This window comes from Protopterus annectens, chromosome 8.part0 (assembly GCF_019279795.1).
Source record: "Protopterus annectens isolate FY-2018-M chromosome 8.part0, PAN1.0, whole genome shotgun sequence".
Classification (NCBI taxonomy): Eukaryota; Metazoa; Chordata; order Ceratodontiformes; family Protopteridae; genus Protopterus; species Protopterus annectens.
The window spans coordinates 1,418,212,032-1,418,227,549 of record NC_056741.1 but is presented as its reverse complement, the minus strand read 5'-3'; the positions used below and the strand labels follow the sequence as shown (position 1 = coordinate 1,418,227,549).

Genomic DNA, 15,518 nt, shown 5'->3' with positions numbered 1-15,518 from the left:
ATACATGTGAGTGCCTGAGCACTGCATTAATGTCACTCTCATTCAAATGCATCCCCCTCCCTTTAATGGTATATCAATACATGTGAGTGCCCGAGCCCTGCATTAATGTCACTCACAATCACATGCATCCCTCTACCTTTAATGGTATATTGATACATGTGAGTTCCCGAGCCCTACATTAATGTCACTTACACTCAAGTGCATCCCTCTCCCTTTAATCGTATGTCACTTGCGTTCACATGTATCCCTCTCCCTTTAATGGTATATCAATATGCGTGAGTGCCTGAGCCCTATAGTAATATCACTCCCACTCAAATATATCCCTTTACCTTTAATGGTGTATTGATACATGTGAGTGCCCAATCCCTACATTAATGTCACTAACACTCTCAAATATCCCTCTCCATTTAATGGTGTATTGATACATGTGAGTGCCCAATCCCTACATTAATGTCACTAACACTCTCAAATATCCCTCTCCCTTTAATGGTGTACCGATACATGTGAGTGCCCAAGCCTTACATCAATGTCACATGCACTTATGTGTATCCCTCTCATTTTAATGGTATATCGATACATGTGAGTCCACAGGCCCTACATTAATGTCACTCTCACTCATGTGTATCCTTCTACCTTTAATGGTATATTGATACTTGTAAGTGCGGTGCCATATATTAATGTCACTTGCACTATGTATGTTAGGGCTATGTGCTCCAATAACCATCCTTATCCCTTGCCCCAGCTAGTGATATCAGAATAATACTCCCTCATAACTTATGTCCAGACCTATTGCCTCCCACCGCTAGTAACATAGATCAATCCACACTCTTACAACGCTTCACAGATCAGTCCAGCTTCACTTATTTTCCAGTATCCTCTTCCCTCTAGTTATCAATACACAAGCCTATCTATTTTTCCTTTAAGACTGAGATATGCATCAGTTCTGTCACTACTACCAAAATCTTAGCCTACTTCCTTCATTTGTGCCATAGCTTTATCTTACCTTCAGGCCTCATCCCTAAAAACAAGACTATGATAGGAATGGTGGTCTATCTTTTGCTGTTGGAAAAGAGAAGGATGTTCTCTGTATTACCCAGTAAACCATTGAAGTCAAGTGGTCTTCCTCTTACCTTTTTCAACCATGGTCCTGGGCCACAAGGTCAAAGGTAAATATGTCTACCCAGCCTCCTTTTATTTTCTTCAGTCTTCCTGACCCTTATATATCTTTGAGGCCTACAAATCTTTATGCTACTTCTCCCCTCCTCCAAGTAAAGCTGTCTGTATGATCTTGTATAGTCTAGTGTAAGCCTACTTTCATGATTAATATGCTGCTAAGTACATGAACTATTTCCTTCTCAATCTATTATCATTACACAGTAATGTTTTAGAAGTTAAGCAAAACACTAAGCAACTGTGCACCTTTGCTCTCAACTTTAATTTGTCTGCAATGTATTATGTAAAGTCTTAACAGGCATTTTTATTGTAAAAATTGTAATTGATCTGTTTATATGTACCCAAATGTCTAAATGTGCAGCTTTTCCCCCCAGAACTCCGCTAAATGGGTTATGTGACCCAGTCAGACTATTGCAGTTAAGAAAGGTCAAATAAATGTGTGTGTGTGTGTGTGTGTGTGTGTGTGTGTGTGTGTGTGTGTGTGTGTGTGTGTAATGTTTATAGCAGCCAGTCATGTTTTGTGAGAATGGGGTGGAAATAAAAGGCCCAGAGAAAACCCATGCATAGATTTATTTATTTTTATTTGGTGTGTAAATGGATTGGTGCATAGGTATCCCTTTCAGCCATAGCATTAGCCACAAGGGCAAGGGTAAATGCACATAATTTAGTGTATCCAATAGTATGTTTCTGAAAGAAGAGTGGAAACCATAAAACCTGGGGAAAATCCCAGAAGACATGGGGAGAAAATGTATTGCACAGACAGTGACTAGAAGAAGAGTGCCAACCTGGAGCCATCATGCTTACTTTATTGTCTTTTTTGACCTATAGCTGACGTTTCTTTTATTATATGAGTACAATCTATGCCTAAAAGACCTCTTTTTTTTCCAAACTTTTTATTGATTGAAACAAACATTCTCCTTATTTTTTCATTAATGTATAACAATAAATGCACAATAAAATGATTACATTTTTCTTAAGCATTCTTTGGGGAGGCCTTTTGTCCATAACACAGAACCAGCTATAGCTATGGCTATTGTACCTCTCCACAAATGCCATATTAGCATTAGACAAGCTATGGAAGAATATCCATGATTATACAATAAAATGTAATTTATATGCAGCCAATCAGCTTGACTATTGAAAACCCAACATATCTGAAAAGAAGCAAGTCCAGCCACTTGCGGTACCACTCACGTTGCTAAATATACTGTGAGTAGACAGAATGACCATATATACCTCTCAACAAACTGGAAGGATGTCTTTTTTTTCCTCATATTACTAGCATATGTCATTATTAAGAAACTCCTCTTCCCTCCCTTCCTTAACAGAACAAGTTAATATAAAAAAAGTGCACACTGATTGCACTGACCAATCAGCACTCTCTTTCTAAATTGAATTTACCACAGGAAGGACACTAGTAATTCAATTTCTCTGCACCAGAATGCAGAGAATTTTAACTATTAAAACAACATTTTGATTTCGCTCAGTGGAGCAAAATACAATTTCTTAAAAAAAAAAAAAGTCAGGCTCTCGATGCTCGGCGCACTCCATGGCACACCTCTCAACCTTTTATGAAAAGAAACATCTCTCTATTCTTGTTTTTCAGTGGTTTGCCAGAAAGCCATATCTTTTACTGTAACATACCAACAACATTTGGGAAACATAGACTTTCTGCTAAAACCTAGACAGTTGAGAGGGGTGCACTATTTGAACCGTGCACAGCAGACACAACAATGTACAGTGCATTCACAGTACATAACTAGGCTGCCGCAGACTGGCACAATATGGTGACAGCACTGTCTGTTTATACAATGACAGTATTTAGAAAAGTAGGACTTGTTTTGCTTAAATACTGTCATTGTATAATAGCAGTAATCCAATCATGTGTATGGGTAACACAGGATTTAACTATGATTGGCTTTGTTTAATCACTCAGGCTTCCCTCTCATGATCAAACCACACCAATCATGGGTGAATCCTGCATTACCTAACCTAGTATTGCTAAAGCATAAGACGACATGAAAAAGCAGCGCTCATTTAAGCATTCACCACTTTGAGCATATTTGGCTTTACCTTTTTATGGACACTAGGGTTATTTTTTTTGCATCATTTTACAGAACTCAGCAGAAAAAAACAACATTGGTTATGGCCTTATGCTAATCTGTTCTCTGTAAATCACAGACACTAGTGTTTTTGTAACAACTGCTCTGTGAAAGAGAATTCACAGTAAAACTTTATCTGCTTAGAACTGCTACATATGTTTTGTATCATCTGGATCCATGAAAATGAATTATCATGTTTGCTATATTAAGAAATGTACCTGTAGTGCTTTAACTATATACTCCACATTGCGGTGAAGGTACTAAATGCTTCTATTAACTATGTAAATGCTATAGATACATGGGATGCTTGTTTAATCAAGCATGCTAGAGCAATTGTGTTTTATTTGTTTACAGATAGAGTGGTAAGAAATGCTTGACCCTTTGTTAAATAAGAAATTTAATTTGATGACTATTCTTGCATTTACTGTATGAGGAGGGAAATTCATTTTTTGCTATGAATTTGCAGTTTCTGAACACAGTGATACCTTATGACAAGAAAGGCATGCCCCCTTCTGTGGAAGACCTTCAGATGCTGACAAAAAGTATGTACTGCTTTTGAATTTTCTATTCTTGGGGAAAGAAGTGTAAGAATGGTTGAGCAACTTGAGGAATTGCTTAAAATAATCCATGTATAGATGTTACAGCAGCAAACTGTTTGCTATGACAGTGTTAATGTAACTAGCATTTTTCTTGCTGGCAGGTGCAAGTTTTTGGACCTCATCTGATTCTGGGGTATAGGTCAATTTGCTGAAAACTAAATTCAGAATCCATCACACTAATTACTGTTGCCTAAAAAGCAATTTAATTGAAAGACACAGCTGTAAGAGACAACATATTTAAAACTACAACTAATTACAATTAAAAAACACAAACCGAATTATCACTTGCACATTGTACCTCGTGCCAAGGACTACACACTTCTTGACAATATATTAATTTCTATGCTTGTTGCATATTGACTGAAAGGGACCTTTCTTGTTATCACATGGACAAAAACTAATTAATCATGTGACATTACCCTTCCGGCAACAGAATTTAAAGAATGCTTAATTTATTTAATCAGTTGCTGAATTTGAGCAATGAAAATATCCCCGTAGCAGAATTATGCACACAGCCAACAATGTGTTGGTAATTACACTACCATTGTTGAACTGAAAAGACTACTCTGCATATATGCAGGTGAAGTGCTGAACTCTAAAAACAAAGTCTTTATTAAGTCACAATAATTTATTAAGGGTTCAGATGCTTTATTAGATTATTGTAGCTGCTATATTGCTCATTCAAAAGTATTGCATTTTTTGTTATTTCTGATAGCGGGGCAGATTTGTCAATAGTGTTTTATCATGATGTGTCATTACTTTTTATTCTGGAATTCCTGGTTTAAACCACACTTTAAAAGATGCTTTCATGTAAGTTCAGTCATTGTAGGAGTATTTATGCAGGTTTTGGCATATTCAGGTACAGCTAATGAAACAAAATATACAAAGCTTATCATATTTCTTAAAATATTTTAGAAGACAAAATTCATGTTGTGCAGTAATCTGCATACATTTATATACTGGAAGTTCTACACACACGCACACATGGCCAAGTTCATCCAAATCAGTGCTGTGATATTATTATGAAGAGCGAGTAATATTCAACATAACTAATAAGAAACAATATTCCCAATTGTTTGCATTGAAGGAAAAACAAAATTATGAACTCTGTGTGCAATGAATGCTTAAGAAGTGACTCTGATGCTATCCTATTGTATGACAAGAAGATCTATATCATTTATATCTCTTCATACCTTATTTTGTACTTTGTGAGACAGTATGTGAGCATGTTCTAAACATCTGTTATCAGCAGATAATGGGATTTTCTACTCAGTGTTTTCACTTAAATATCCCATTTGGGATCATTTTAAAAGAACAATAAACTACTCTTGGCTGTTCATAAACTGATTTTAAAATAATTCTCTATGGATACTTGGTAGTTGTTTTTTTTTTATTTCAATAAGCCCTTGAGGCATGCATTAAAATAGCCCTGTAGTGATATATTACTTACTGTTCCCATGTCATATATCATTGTTCATGCAATATTCTGAATAATACTTAATTACTTTAATTCATCTGTGTTCATTGTAAATATTTTGCATTCTCCTGAAAACAATACAGAAAAATACAGAACGCAGGAGGCTGTGTTGATACAAATAATAACTGCACTGATTTTCAACAGTTTAGCTGTTCTACTGATCTGAATTAACTTTTGTTAGAACAACATGACACTCTTATTCAAACATGGGAATGTTTGCTGTAAACTATAATTGTGCATATTTATAAATGTAAAAGCACAGTTGGACATGGCTGCTGTGGATGAGGGCTTGTATGAATGAGGAATTATTTATAACCACAGGACAGCCAAGTTATTTCTGAATATGACTTAGGAGTACTCAAAATTAGAAGACATATTCACGGTTGCAAGATATAGAGAAGGGGATTGTACAATTCAAATTTAACACAAAGAAATAGATAATATTTTGCAATGCATTTTGGACCTCTTGCACCCGCTAGCCATGTGTTCATTTGCCTCAATTCTGCACAATCATTCTATAACAGACAACAGCTGATCAAGGTGAAAATGGCATCTAGGCAACCATTAGGGAATTGTTAATGCTCAGCCTTGATGTCCTCCTGCATGCTGCATAAACATAAGAAGTTGAGGCAGGGGCATACTGTGAGTGTAATAACTTTTGCCCTCTACAGGTTGAGTAGATTCTTAAGTAGTCCCACCCTCCTATCATGACTCTACCTAGGTCCCTAGTTTTAAGCTGAGATTCATTAGGAGAAATTCATGCAATTACAAGCTTCTCAGCCTTATCTTTGGGAGAGGAAGACAGGCCATGCCTCTTAACTCCCTTCTCACCCTGGCTAGCTCACCAACACCTCAGCTGAACTTGGATCCTAGTCAGGACATGATCCTTCTGGGCCATGGAGTCAGACATTTCTCACATTTTTAGGCATAAAGAAAATGTTATTTGAAACAAAGTCCATCAATGCATACAAGTAACCAAAACTGGGTACTTTTTCATAAATTTACATAATAGTACAGTAGTGTCAGTGTAGCAGCATCATTATTATGTACTAATACTTAATGCAAACAACAATAATATAGTAGTCAGCTATTCCTGCATATGAGGGTTGGGACGGAGGAGTAACAGAACTTGCAAAATGTTACCTGCTTTAAAATAGTTTGCAATTTCCCAGTTTGTTTGTGTCAACTGTTCTGAAATGGTCAGAGGAGATGTGGAGTTTCTTTCAACCAGTGACATTATCCATTATTTAAACATTATTTCTATTAACCATTATTTCTTTATATATGTATTAGTTTTACTGTTTTGCAGTTTTAAATTCCCCCCCCTAGGGCTAATTATTTTTGGATTATTTTTCTCACATATATATAAAAAAAGACATGGTCTCTGGATAACTAAATATGCTTGCTGATAATTGCAAATTAGAAAGTATAAACATTCCAGTAAAAATGCAGAAGGTATCCAAGATAGTTTCCACAAAAATAGTGTATTAGTAATAACCCCAGCTTTAATGCCAGTAACTACAGCATCATGAGAGCAGAACAGAAGGGCATAAACTGTGATTACAAAATAAAGCCATATCATTTAAAATGAAACCATCACTAAAGATCCGGGGACAGGGACAGGCAACTGTTTAAATTTTGAGATGTCCATGTCTGAAAATTGTTATTGGGCAGACTGACAACAAGAATAAGAGGTCAAGTATTAAAACATGCCAATTATATTTGAAACTATGCTCCAAAGAGTCCACTGTCAAAACATGTCAGTCAATGGTATGCTTGTTCAGGATGTTACCTATTTGTTATGTAAAATGGAGGCAAATCTTATTACTATATATGGATATCTATAGCTTATTTAAAACTAAAATATTTAATATTCTACACATAGATCATTTTCTAAATATGGATATAGTTTGTGAGATGTTACACTGTTCATATTTATAGGTGACATAAATTTGTTTACATTTTTTTTAGTTCATGTTAGCAGTAGAGTTTATTTATTTATTTATTTGTAAGTGCTTATTTATTGCCTTATGTAGAATAAATCATTACGTTAATATGGGGGTATATGAAAGAAATGATTGGTATACCGTAAATTGTAATTATTAATTCTAACCTTCTCTTTTACCCTTTAGTTTACTAGTAATTTCTGTTTGTCTGCCAATCATATCTTGGCTTACCTGTGGGGGTGGGAATTTAGTTAAGTGAATGATGACCTTTTTGCACTTTCTTAGATTTCATTTGTTTAGTTTGTTTCCTTTTCTAAAAAGTATATATGTGTGTGTGTGTGTGTGTGTGTGTGTGTGTGTGTGTGTGTGTCTATATATATATATATATATATATATATATATATATATATGTGTGTGTGTGTGTGTGTGTGTGTGTGTGTGTGTGTGTGTGCAACATAACTAATGTATGCAGACTTAGAAAAATATAAAGAACTCTGAAATCTGACAAAAAACCACATAAACAAAGATAAAAAGGACTTCTTTAACAAACCTCCCACAGCCCTAAAATCTAATCCTAAAAAATTCTGGAACTCTATTAACCAAATATTACATCCCAGTAATCTTAGCTCCCCCAATCCGTTGGAAGAAACTGCCACTATCTTCAATACCTATTTTATCGATCCAATATCTAAGCTACTGAACCCTAACCCAACCTCCTCTACTACTAACATCTCCAACTTTTCTGAACCTACTCCTAATACTATCTCCTCAAATACCTTCTCCCTCAAACCTGTACCTACTAGCTACATCAAAACTCTACTCTCTAAATTAAAACCATGCTCAGCATCAGCTGACAATATTCCTTCCACTTTTCTTCTACTAACAGCTAACTCTCTTGCTCTCCCTGTATCTATCTTAATTAATCGCTCTGTCTCTGAATCTAAAGTCCCTTCCATCTGGAAACAGTGCTACATTCAACCTATAAACAAAGGAGGTAACTCCTCTGAGATCTCCAACTTTAGACCTATCGCTATCCTCTCCCCTCTCTCTAAAGTACTAGAAAAATGTATTCATAAACAAGTTATGCAGTATCTAATACAGGAAAATCTGCTTACACCCACTCAACATGGCTTCAGATCCAAACATAGCACCACTATAGCTCTATTATCCTTCCCCAACACAGTCTCTATAGCCATGGACGGCCATAAACTTATTTCTTGCCTATTCTTGGACCTCTCAAAAGCTTTTGACACTGTCTCACACTCTCTTCTGCTGCACAAACTGCATAACCTCAGCTTCTCCTCTGATACTGTTCCATGGTTCTCCAGCTACCTCACTGATAGATCTCAATCAGTGAGATGGCAATCTGCACTCTCCCCTCCTCTCCCTGTCAAAATGGGTGTACCTCAAGGGTCTATCCTAGGGCCTTTTCTTTTTAATATCTTTACTAATCAGCTCTATACCTCCTGTCCTCAGTCATCTTTAGTGCAATACGCAGATGACTCTGCAGTCATCACCACAGCCAACTCTCCCTCTAAGCTCTTCTCAGCTACTCAGGCATCTTTTAACTTAGTTGAAATATGGCTCTTCAACAACCAGCTCATCCTTAACCCTAAAAAACAAAGTTGTTACTCTTCCTACCTAAGAAGTTCAATAATATTAAACCCTCCTTCTCCATATAGCCCCCTAATAACACTCCCATTCAGGTAGAATCCAGTACTAAACTATTAGGTATAACCATCAACTTCTTCTTCTTCTTCTTCTTTTTTTGGCTGCTCTCATTAGGGGTCACCACAGCAGATCAACTGTTTCCATTTCTTCCTGTCCTCTGCATCTTGCTCTGTCACACCAACCACCTACATGTCCTCTCTCACCACATCCATAAACCTTATCTTAGGCCTTCCTCTTTTCCTGTTACCCGGCAACTTCATCCTTAGGATCTTTTTCCCAATATACTCTGCATCCCTCCTCAGCACATGTCCAAACCAACATAATCTTGCCTCTCTGGCTTTGTCTCCAAACCTTCCAACCTGGGTTGACCCTCTAATATACTTATTCCTAATCCTGTCCATCCTCGTCACACCCAGTGCAAATCTTAACATCTTCAATTCTGCCACGTCAAGCTCTGACTCCTGCCTTTTTGTCAATGTTTCCAACCCACATAACATAGCTGGTCTCACTACCCTCTTGTAGACCTTTCCTTTCACTCTTACTAGTACTCATCTGTCACAAATCACTCCTGAAACTCTTCTCCACCCACTGCATCCTGCCTGTACTCTCTTTTTCACCTCTCTTCCACACTCACCATTACTCTGAACTGTTGATCCCAAGTACTTAAACTCATCCACCTTCGCCACCTCTACTCCCTGCATCCTCACCATTCCTCTATCCTCCCTCTCATTCACACACATATATTCTGTCTTAGTCCTGCTGACCTTCATTCCTCTTCTCTCTAGAGCATATCTCCACCTCTCCAGGGTCTCCTCCACCTGTTCCCTACTCTTACTACATATCACAATGTCATCTGCAAACATCATAGTCCACTGGGACTCCTGTCTGATCTCGTCTGTCAACCTGTCCATCACCATTGCAAATAAGAAAGGGCGCAGAGCTGATCCTTGATGTAATCCCACCTTCACCTTAAACGCATCCATCACTCCCACTGCAGACCTCACCGCTGTCACACTACCCTTGTACATATCCTGTACCACTCTTACATACTTCTCTGACACTCCCGACTTCCTCATACAATACCACAACTCCTCTCTAGGCACCCTGTCATATGCTTTCTCTAAATCCACAAAGACACAATGCAACTCCTTCTGACCTTCTCTGTACTTCTCCATAAATACTTTCAGAGCAAACATCACATCTGTAGTGCTCTTTCCTGGCATGAAACCATACTGCTGATCACTAATAATCACATCCCTTCTTAACCTAGCTTCCACTACTCTTTCCCATAACTTCATGCTATGACTGATCAGTTTAATCCCTCTGTAGTTACTACAGCTCTGCACATCACCCTTATTCTTAAAAATCTGTACCAAAACACTTTTTCTCCATTCCTCTGGCATCCTCTCACTTTCCAAGATTTCATTAAACAATCTAGTTAAAAACTCCACTGCCATTTCACCTAAACACCTCCATGCTTCCAAAGGTATGTCATCTGGACCAACAGTCTTTATGTTCTTCATCCTCTTCATAGCTATCCTTACTTCCTCCTTGCTAATCCACTGCATTTCATGATTCACTATCCGCACATCATCCAACCCTCTCTCCCTCTCATTCTCTTCATTCATCAGCCCCTCAAAGTACTCTTTCATTCTGCTCAACACACTCTCCTCACTTGTGAGTACGTTTCCCTCACTATCCTTTATCACCCTTACCTGCTGCACATCTTTACTAGCTCGGTCCCTCTGTCTAGCCAATCGGTACAGGTCCTTTTCTCCCTCCTTAGTGTCCAACCTTTTATACAACTCTTCACACGCCTTATACTTAGCCTTCGCCACCTCTCTCTTTGCCATGCACCTCATCTCCTTATACTCTTGTCTACTTTCTTCATCTCTCTGACAATCCCACTTCTTCTTCGCCAACCTCTTTCTCTGTATACTCTCCTGTACTTCATTCCACCACCAGGTCTCCTTGTCCTTCTTCCTCTTTCCAGATGTCACACCAAGCACCTTTCTAGCCATCTCTCTTACTAGCTGTGCTGTAGTTACCCAGCTATTCGGTAACTCTTCACTGCCACCCAGTGCCTGTCTTAACTCTTCCTTGAACATCACCTCACAATTACCCTTTTTCAGTTTCCACCATTTGATCCTTGGTGCTGCCCTCACACTCATCCTCCTCTTCTTGATCACCATTGTCATCCAAAAAACCACCATCCTCTGCTACCTAACTACACTTTCCCCTGCCACCACTTTACAGTCTCCAATCTCCTTCAGACTGGCCCTTCTACATAAGATATAATCCACTTGTGTGCATCTTCCTCCACTCTTGTATGTCACCCTATGCTCCTCCCTCTTGTTAAAATACGTATTCATCACAGCCATGTCCATCCTTTTTGCAAAATCCACTACCATCTGACCTTCTGCATTCCTTTGCTTAACACCATATCTACCCATCACTTCCTCATCCCCTTTGTTCCCTTCACCAACATGACCATTGAAATCTGCTCAAATCACCATTCTCTCACCCTTGGGTACAGTCATCACCACTTCATCCAACTCACTCCAAAAATTTTCTTTCTCATCCATCGCACACCCAACATGTGGAGCATATGCACTAACAACATTCATCATTACACCATCAATTTCCAGCTTCATAAACATCACTCTATCCAACACTCTTTTCACCTCCAAAACACTCTTAGCATACTGTTCCTTTAGGATAATGTCTACGCCATTTCTCCTGCCATCCACACCATGATAAAACAATTTGAAACCGCCTCCGATACACCTAGCCTTGCTCCCCTTCCATCGGGTCTCTTGCACACACAATATACCAACCTTCCTTCAGTCCATCATATCATCTAGCTCTCTCCCTATTCCAGTCATACTGCCAACATTCAAAGTTCTGACCCTCACTATCACAGTCCTAGCCTTTATCTGCCTTCAGGCATGCCTTCCCTCTCTTCTCCTCCTTCGGCCAACAGTAGCCCAATTTCTGCCAGCACCCTGTTGGCCAACAGTACTGGTGGCGGTCGTTGTTAACCCAGGCCTCGACCGATCCGGTATGTATTTCTGTACTGTTGTCTGCATGTATGATTTGGCAAAATTTTATGCCGGATGCCCTTCCTGATGCAACCCTCCCCATTTATCCGGGCTTGGGACCGGCACAAAGAAATGCACTGACTTCTGCATCCCGAGTAGAAATTCCTTACCTCTAAAGCCAAGATTACTCTCTCTCTTACCTACCTTCTACCCAGTCTAATGTATAATTCTCAAATTCTCACAAATCTTAACTCAACACTCCTGACCAAACTCGAATCTACCTACAACAAGGTAGCTAGATTTGCTGCCCAACAAATCTACAAATCTCATCACTATCTCTCTCTAAAACACCTAAACTGGCTTGAATTACCCCACCAGCTTCTTCTCTCTCAGCTCCAGATCATCCATTCTGTCCTACACCAGCCTTCCTACTGCCCAGGACTATCCCCTCTCATCTCCCATTATTCTTCCTCCAGACCTTTCTGAAGCTCTAACCAAGACCTACTACAAATCTAAAAACCCATCTAAATTTGAATGCAACATGTACAGCTATCACCCCACTATTGCCTGGAATAGACTCCCACTAGAAATCAGGACCCTTACACATCCTAAATAATTTAAGACAGCCACCAAAGAGCACTTTGAAAGTCACTGGTCCTGCCACTGTACTCTCCCTTCTTAACATCCCCTACTTCCCATACCTTAATCTACTTTTTGCCCTTAACTCACTCTTCTCACTAGCTCTCTCTAATCTTCCTGGACTACTCTTTCTACTGTCTTCTAAAATCTATTAATCAAATTGCTTCAGAGAAACATTCTATTGTAATTGTCTTGCCTTCATGCAACTACATCATGATAAAACTGGGTTTTTGTAACCATTTACCCCAAAAACTATACTCATCTTAATGACATATTTATTGAAATAGTTATGCTATACTCCTGATTATTGACACTGGGTGTATATCATTGTATTGTGTTACAAGTTTCTGTGTTTGCCCATACCTTACTTGGATAGAATGAAGTTTCTCTGTTCACCTGTGGGAGATGGGAGCTTTGAGCAGCCTATCTGTCCCTGGAGGAGTGGTTTCAGCCCAGAAATTAGTTTATGGCCATTTTGGGCTAATTTCTATCTCTTTCATTTCCCTGCTATAAAACCCACATTTGTGAGGTTTTGCATGCTGGGCAGCACCAGTTAGGTAGGGTATAACTATTCCCAACTCCACAAAGTCTACTCTTCAATTTTTCTCTTGGAACTAGACAATTTTTCAACTTAAGCACTCAAACCATTCACTTCTCAGCCCGGCACTTGCTCAAAACTTATAGCAAGCACTAATAAACCTTAGCAGTAGACCCCTCTATACTGTAGAGAAGGACAAGGCTTTCTATTTGACCTTACCAGCCAATCAGTAAAACAGTTCACTGTACCTATCCAGGCATGTCCAAAGGGCAGTTTCAGGTGTACTCTCTGGTCCAACTGGAGAATTTGGGCATTTTGAGGCAATGTTACAACTGCCTCATGTACACAAACAACCCTCTCCTCCTACCACCAAACACTAATACATGCAAGAGATGCAATTATATGGCCAAACTGGAGACTAAGCTCTCTCAACCCAAGACTGGACCAGACATTCAAAAGGAGAAGGGAATTACTTGCATCACACCACCAGTTTCACATAGACCTATGAAACCAGCACTGGCAAGAAACACACATAAATACACGAAAACATACTCGGAGGCTCTAAATAAAAATCTGCAAAAGCAATAGAGACCTCCAAAGCAAACATCCAAGCAGCCCCCCCCCCCAACACAAACCATGAGACACATACTTCACAAAACCAGTGTGCCACGCAATCTTAAGGCAAAATAACATACCCAACACACTAGTAATAGGTGACTCTATAGTCACTAGGCTACACAAGGAGAAGGTTACTGTTAGCTGCCTGTCGAGGGCCAGGATCCGCCACATAACATAAGCACTCAGGTCACTCCAGAATAAGTACAAATCCGACTCTGTCATTGTCCATGTTGGTGTGAATGACCTGAGCCGTACCTCCCTGGACTACATGAAAAGAGACATGGAGGAGCTCTCTGATCACGTAGTCCAGGCCGGTATGACCCTGACCCTAAGTAGCATCCTGCCCTCACCAAGAATGATACCATGGTATAAAGAAAAAAATATCAATTTCAACAATTGCCTAAACTTCTGGTGTCATTCAAATTGGATCCAGTGTCTGTCAGCCTGGGATGACATGCTCGACAAGCCACGCTGCTTCGCTAGAGATGGCTTGCACCTGTCACCCCTAGGCTTTCGAATACTGGCCAAGGATCTTGCCACCCCCATAGTGCCTTTTTTTAGGCAAGGCTCAAAAGGCAAACCCACCACTGTAAATAGCACGAGTAACAAAAAACGGAGGGAAATGCTACTCAATGCCAGAAGTCTAACCTTTAAAATGCATGCACTCGAGGCACTCCTCAGTATGGAGAAAATCAATATATGTGCAGTAACAGAAACCTGGTTTAAGGCTTCAGAGAGCACCTCAGCACTTCCAGGCATACTCATACCATACATTTCGGCCACAAAACCCGGACCAAAATACAAAAGGTGGGGGCATATCCATATTCATCAAGGATACCCACACCTCCAGGTTAGTGGCACAGCGCGATGCTTCAGAGATCATCCACATGCAACTAACAATGGGCAAAACTCCAATTCAAATTGTAGATTGCTACAGATCACCCACCGTGTCCCAGGACCCCCATTTCACATTTCTGGAAACACTGGGAAGCATAAAGGTCCTACCAAACACCCTGATATTGGGTGATTTCAATTAACCAAACATTAACTGGGAGAACTACTCAAGTACAAACTCCCTTGCCCAACATTTCCTGGAATTTATAAGATGACCTGGATTGACTGGTTAACACCCCCACCAGAGGTGACAACATATTGGACCTGGTCATCACCAACATGGGCGACCGGTTTTCCACACTGGAGGTCAACCCCTTGCTGGTTAGATCTGACCATAAACGAATCACTCTGGATATCCACATTCCGCCCCCACCCCCGGTAAAAAAACTTTTCAAAAGCAAACTTCACGTTACTTAAGACTGAGGTGGAAAGCTTCAAAGCCCCCATTCTAAAGGATAATGCTGTCCAAGCTGCAAAATCCTTTACTAATGCACTCTACGGGCACCTACAAGAATGCATGGATCATGCTATCCAGAGCAAAACCAAGCCTCACTCCTCCAAGAAAAGGAAACCAGTCTGCTGGAAGCCTGCCATAAACAAGCTATATAATAGAAGGGGGAAACTAGTACAAAAAACAGTAAAATCCCGTGAAGGGAAGACATCCCTGATCAGTATCACCAAGAAACTATGATCCCTCATAAAATCATCCAAGGCTAGCTTCGAAACAAAAATTGCCAAGGACTCCAAAGATAACCACAAGGCATTCTTTAGCTATGTTAAGAATCTAAGTGGCAATTCTCAGATCTGCTCAGAGTTAGTG

General features: G+C 39.5%; 1 protein-coding gene across 5 annotated transcripts in view; it reads left to right on the top strand.

Annotated features, from left to right (window-relative positions):
• The window catches only part of FEZ1 (fasciculation and elongation protein zeta 1), a 248,569-nt gene that overhangs the window by 195,691 nt on the left and 37,360 nt on the right, over positions 1-15,518 (top strand). For all 5 annotated transcript variants that reach the window (XM_044081023.1, XM_044081022.1, XM_044081020.1 and 2 more), the window contains one exon: positions 3,742-3,817. In XM_044081023.1, coding sequence (XP_043936958.1) covers positions 3,742-3,817 — 76 coding nt within the window. The remainder of the gene's footprint in view (positions 1-3,741; positions 3,818-15,518) is intronic.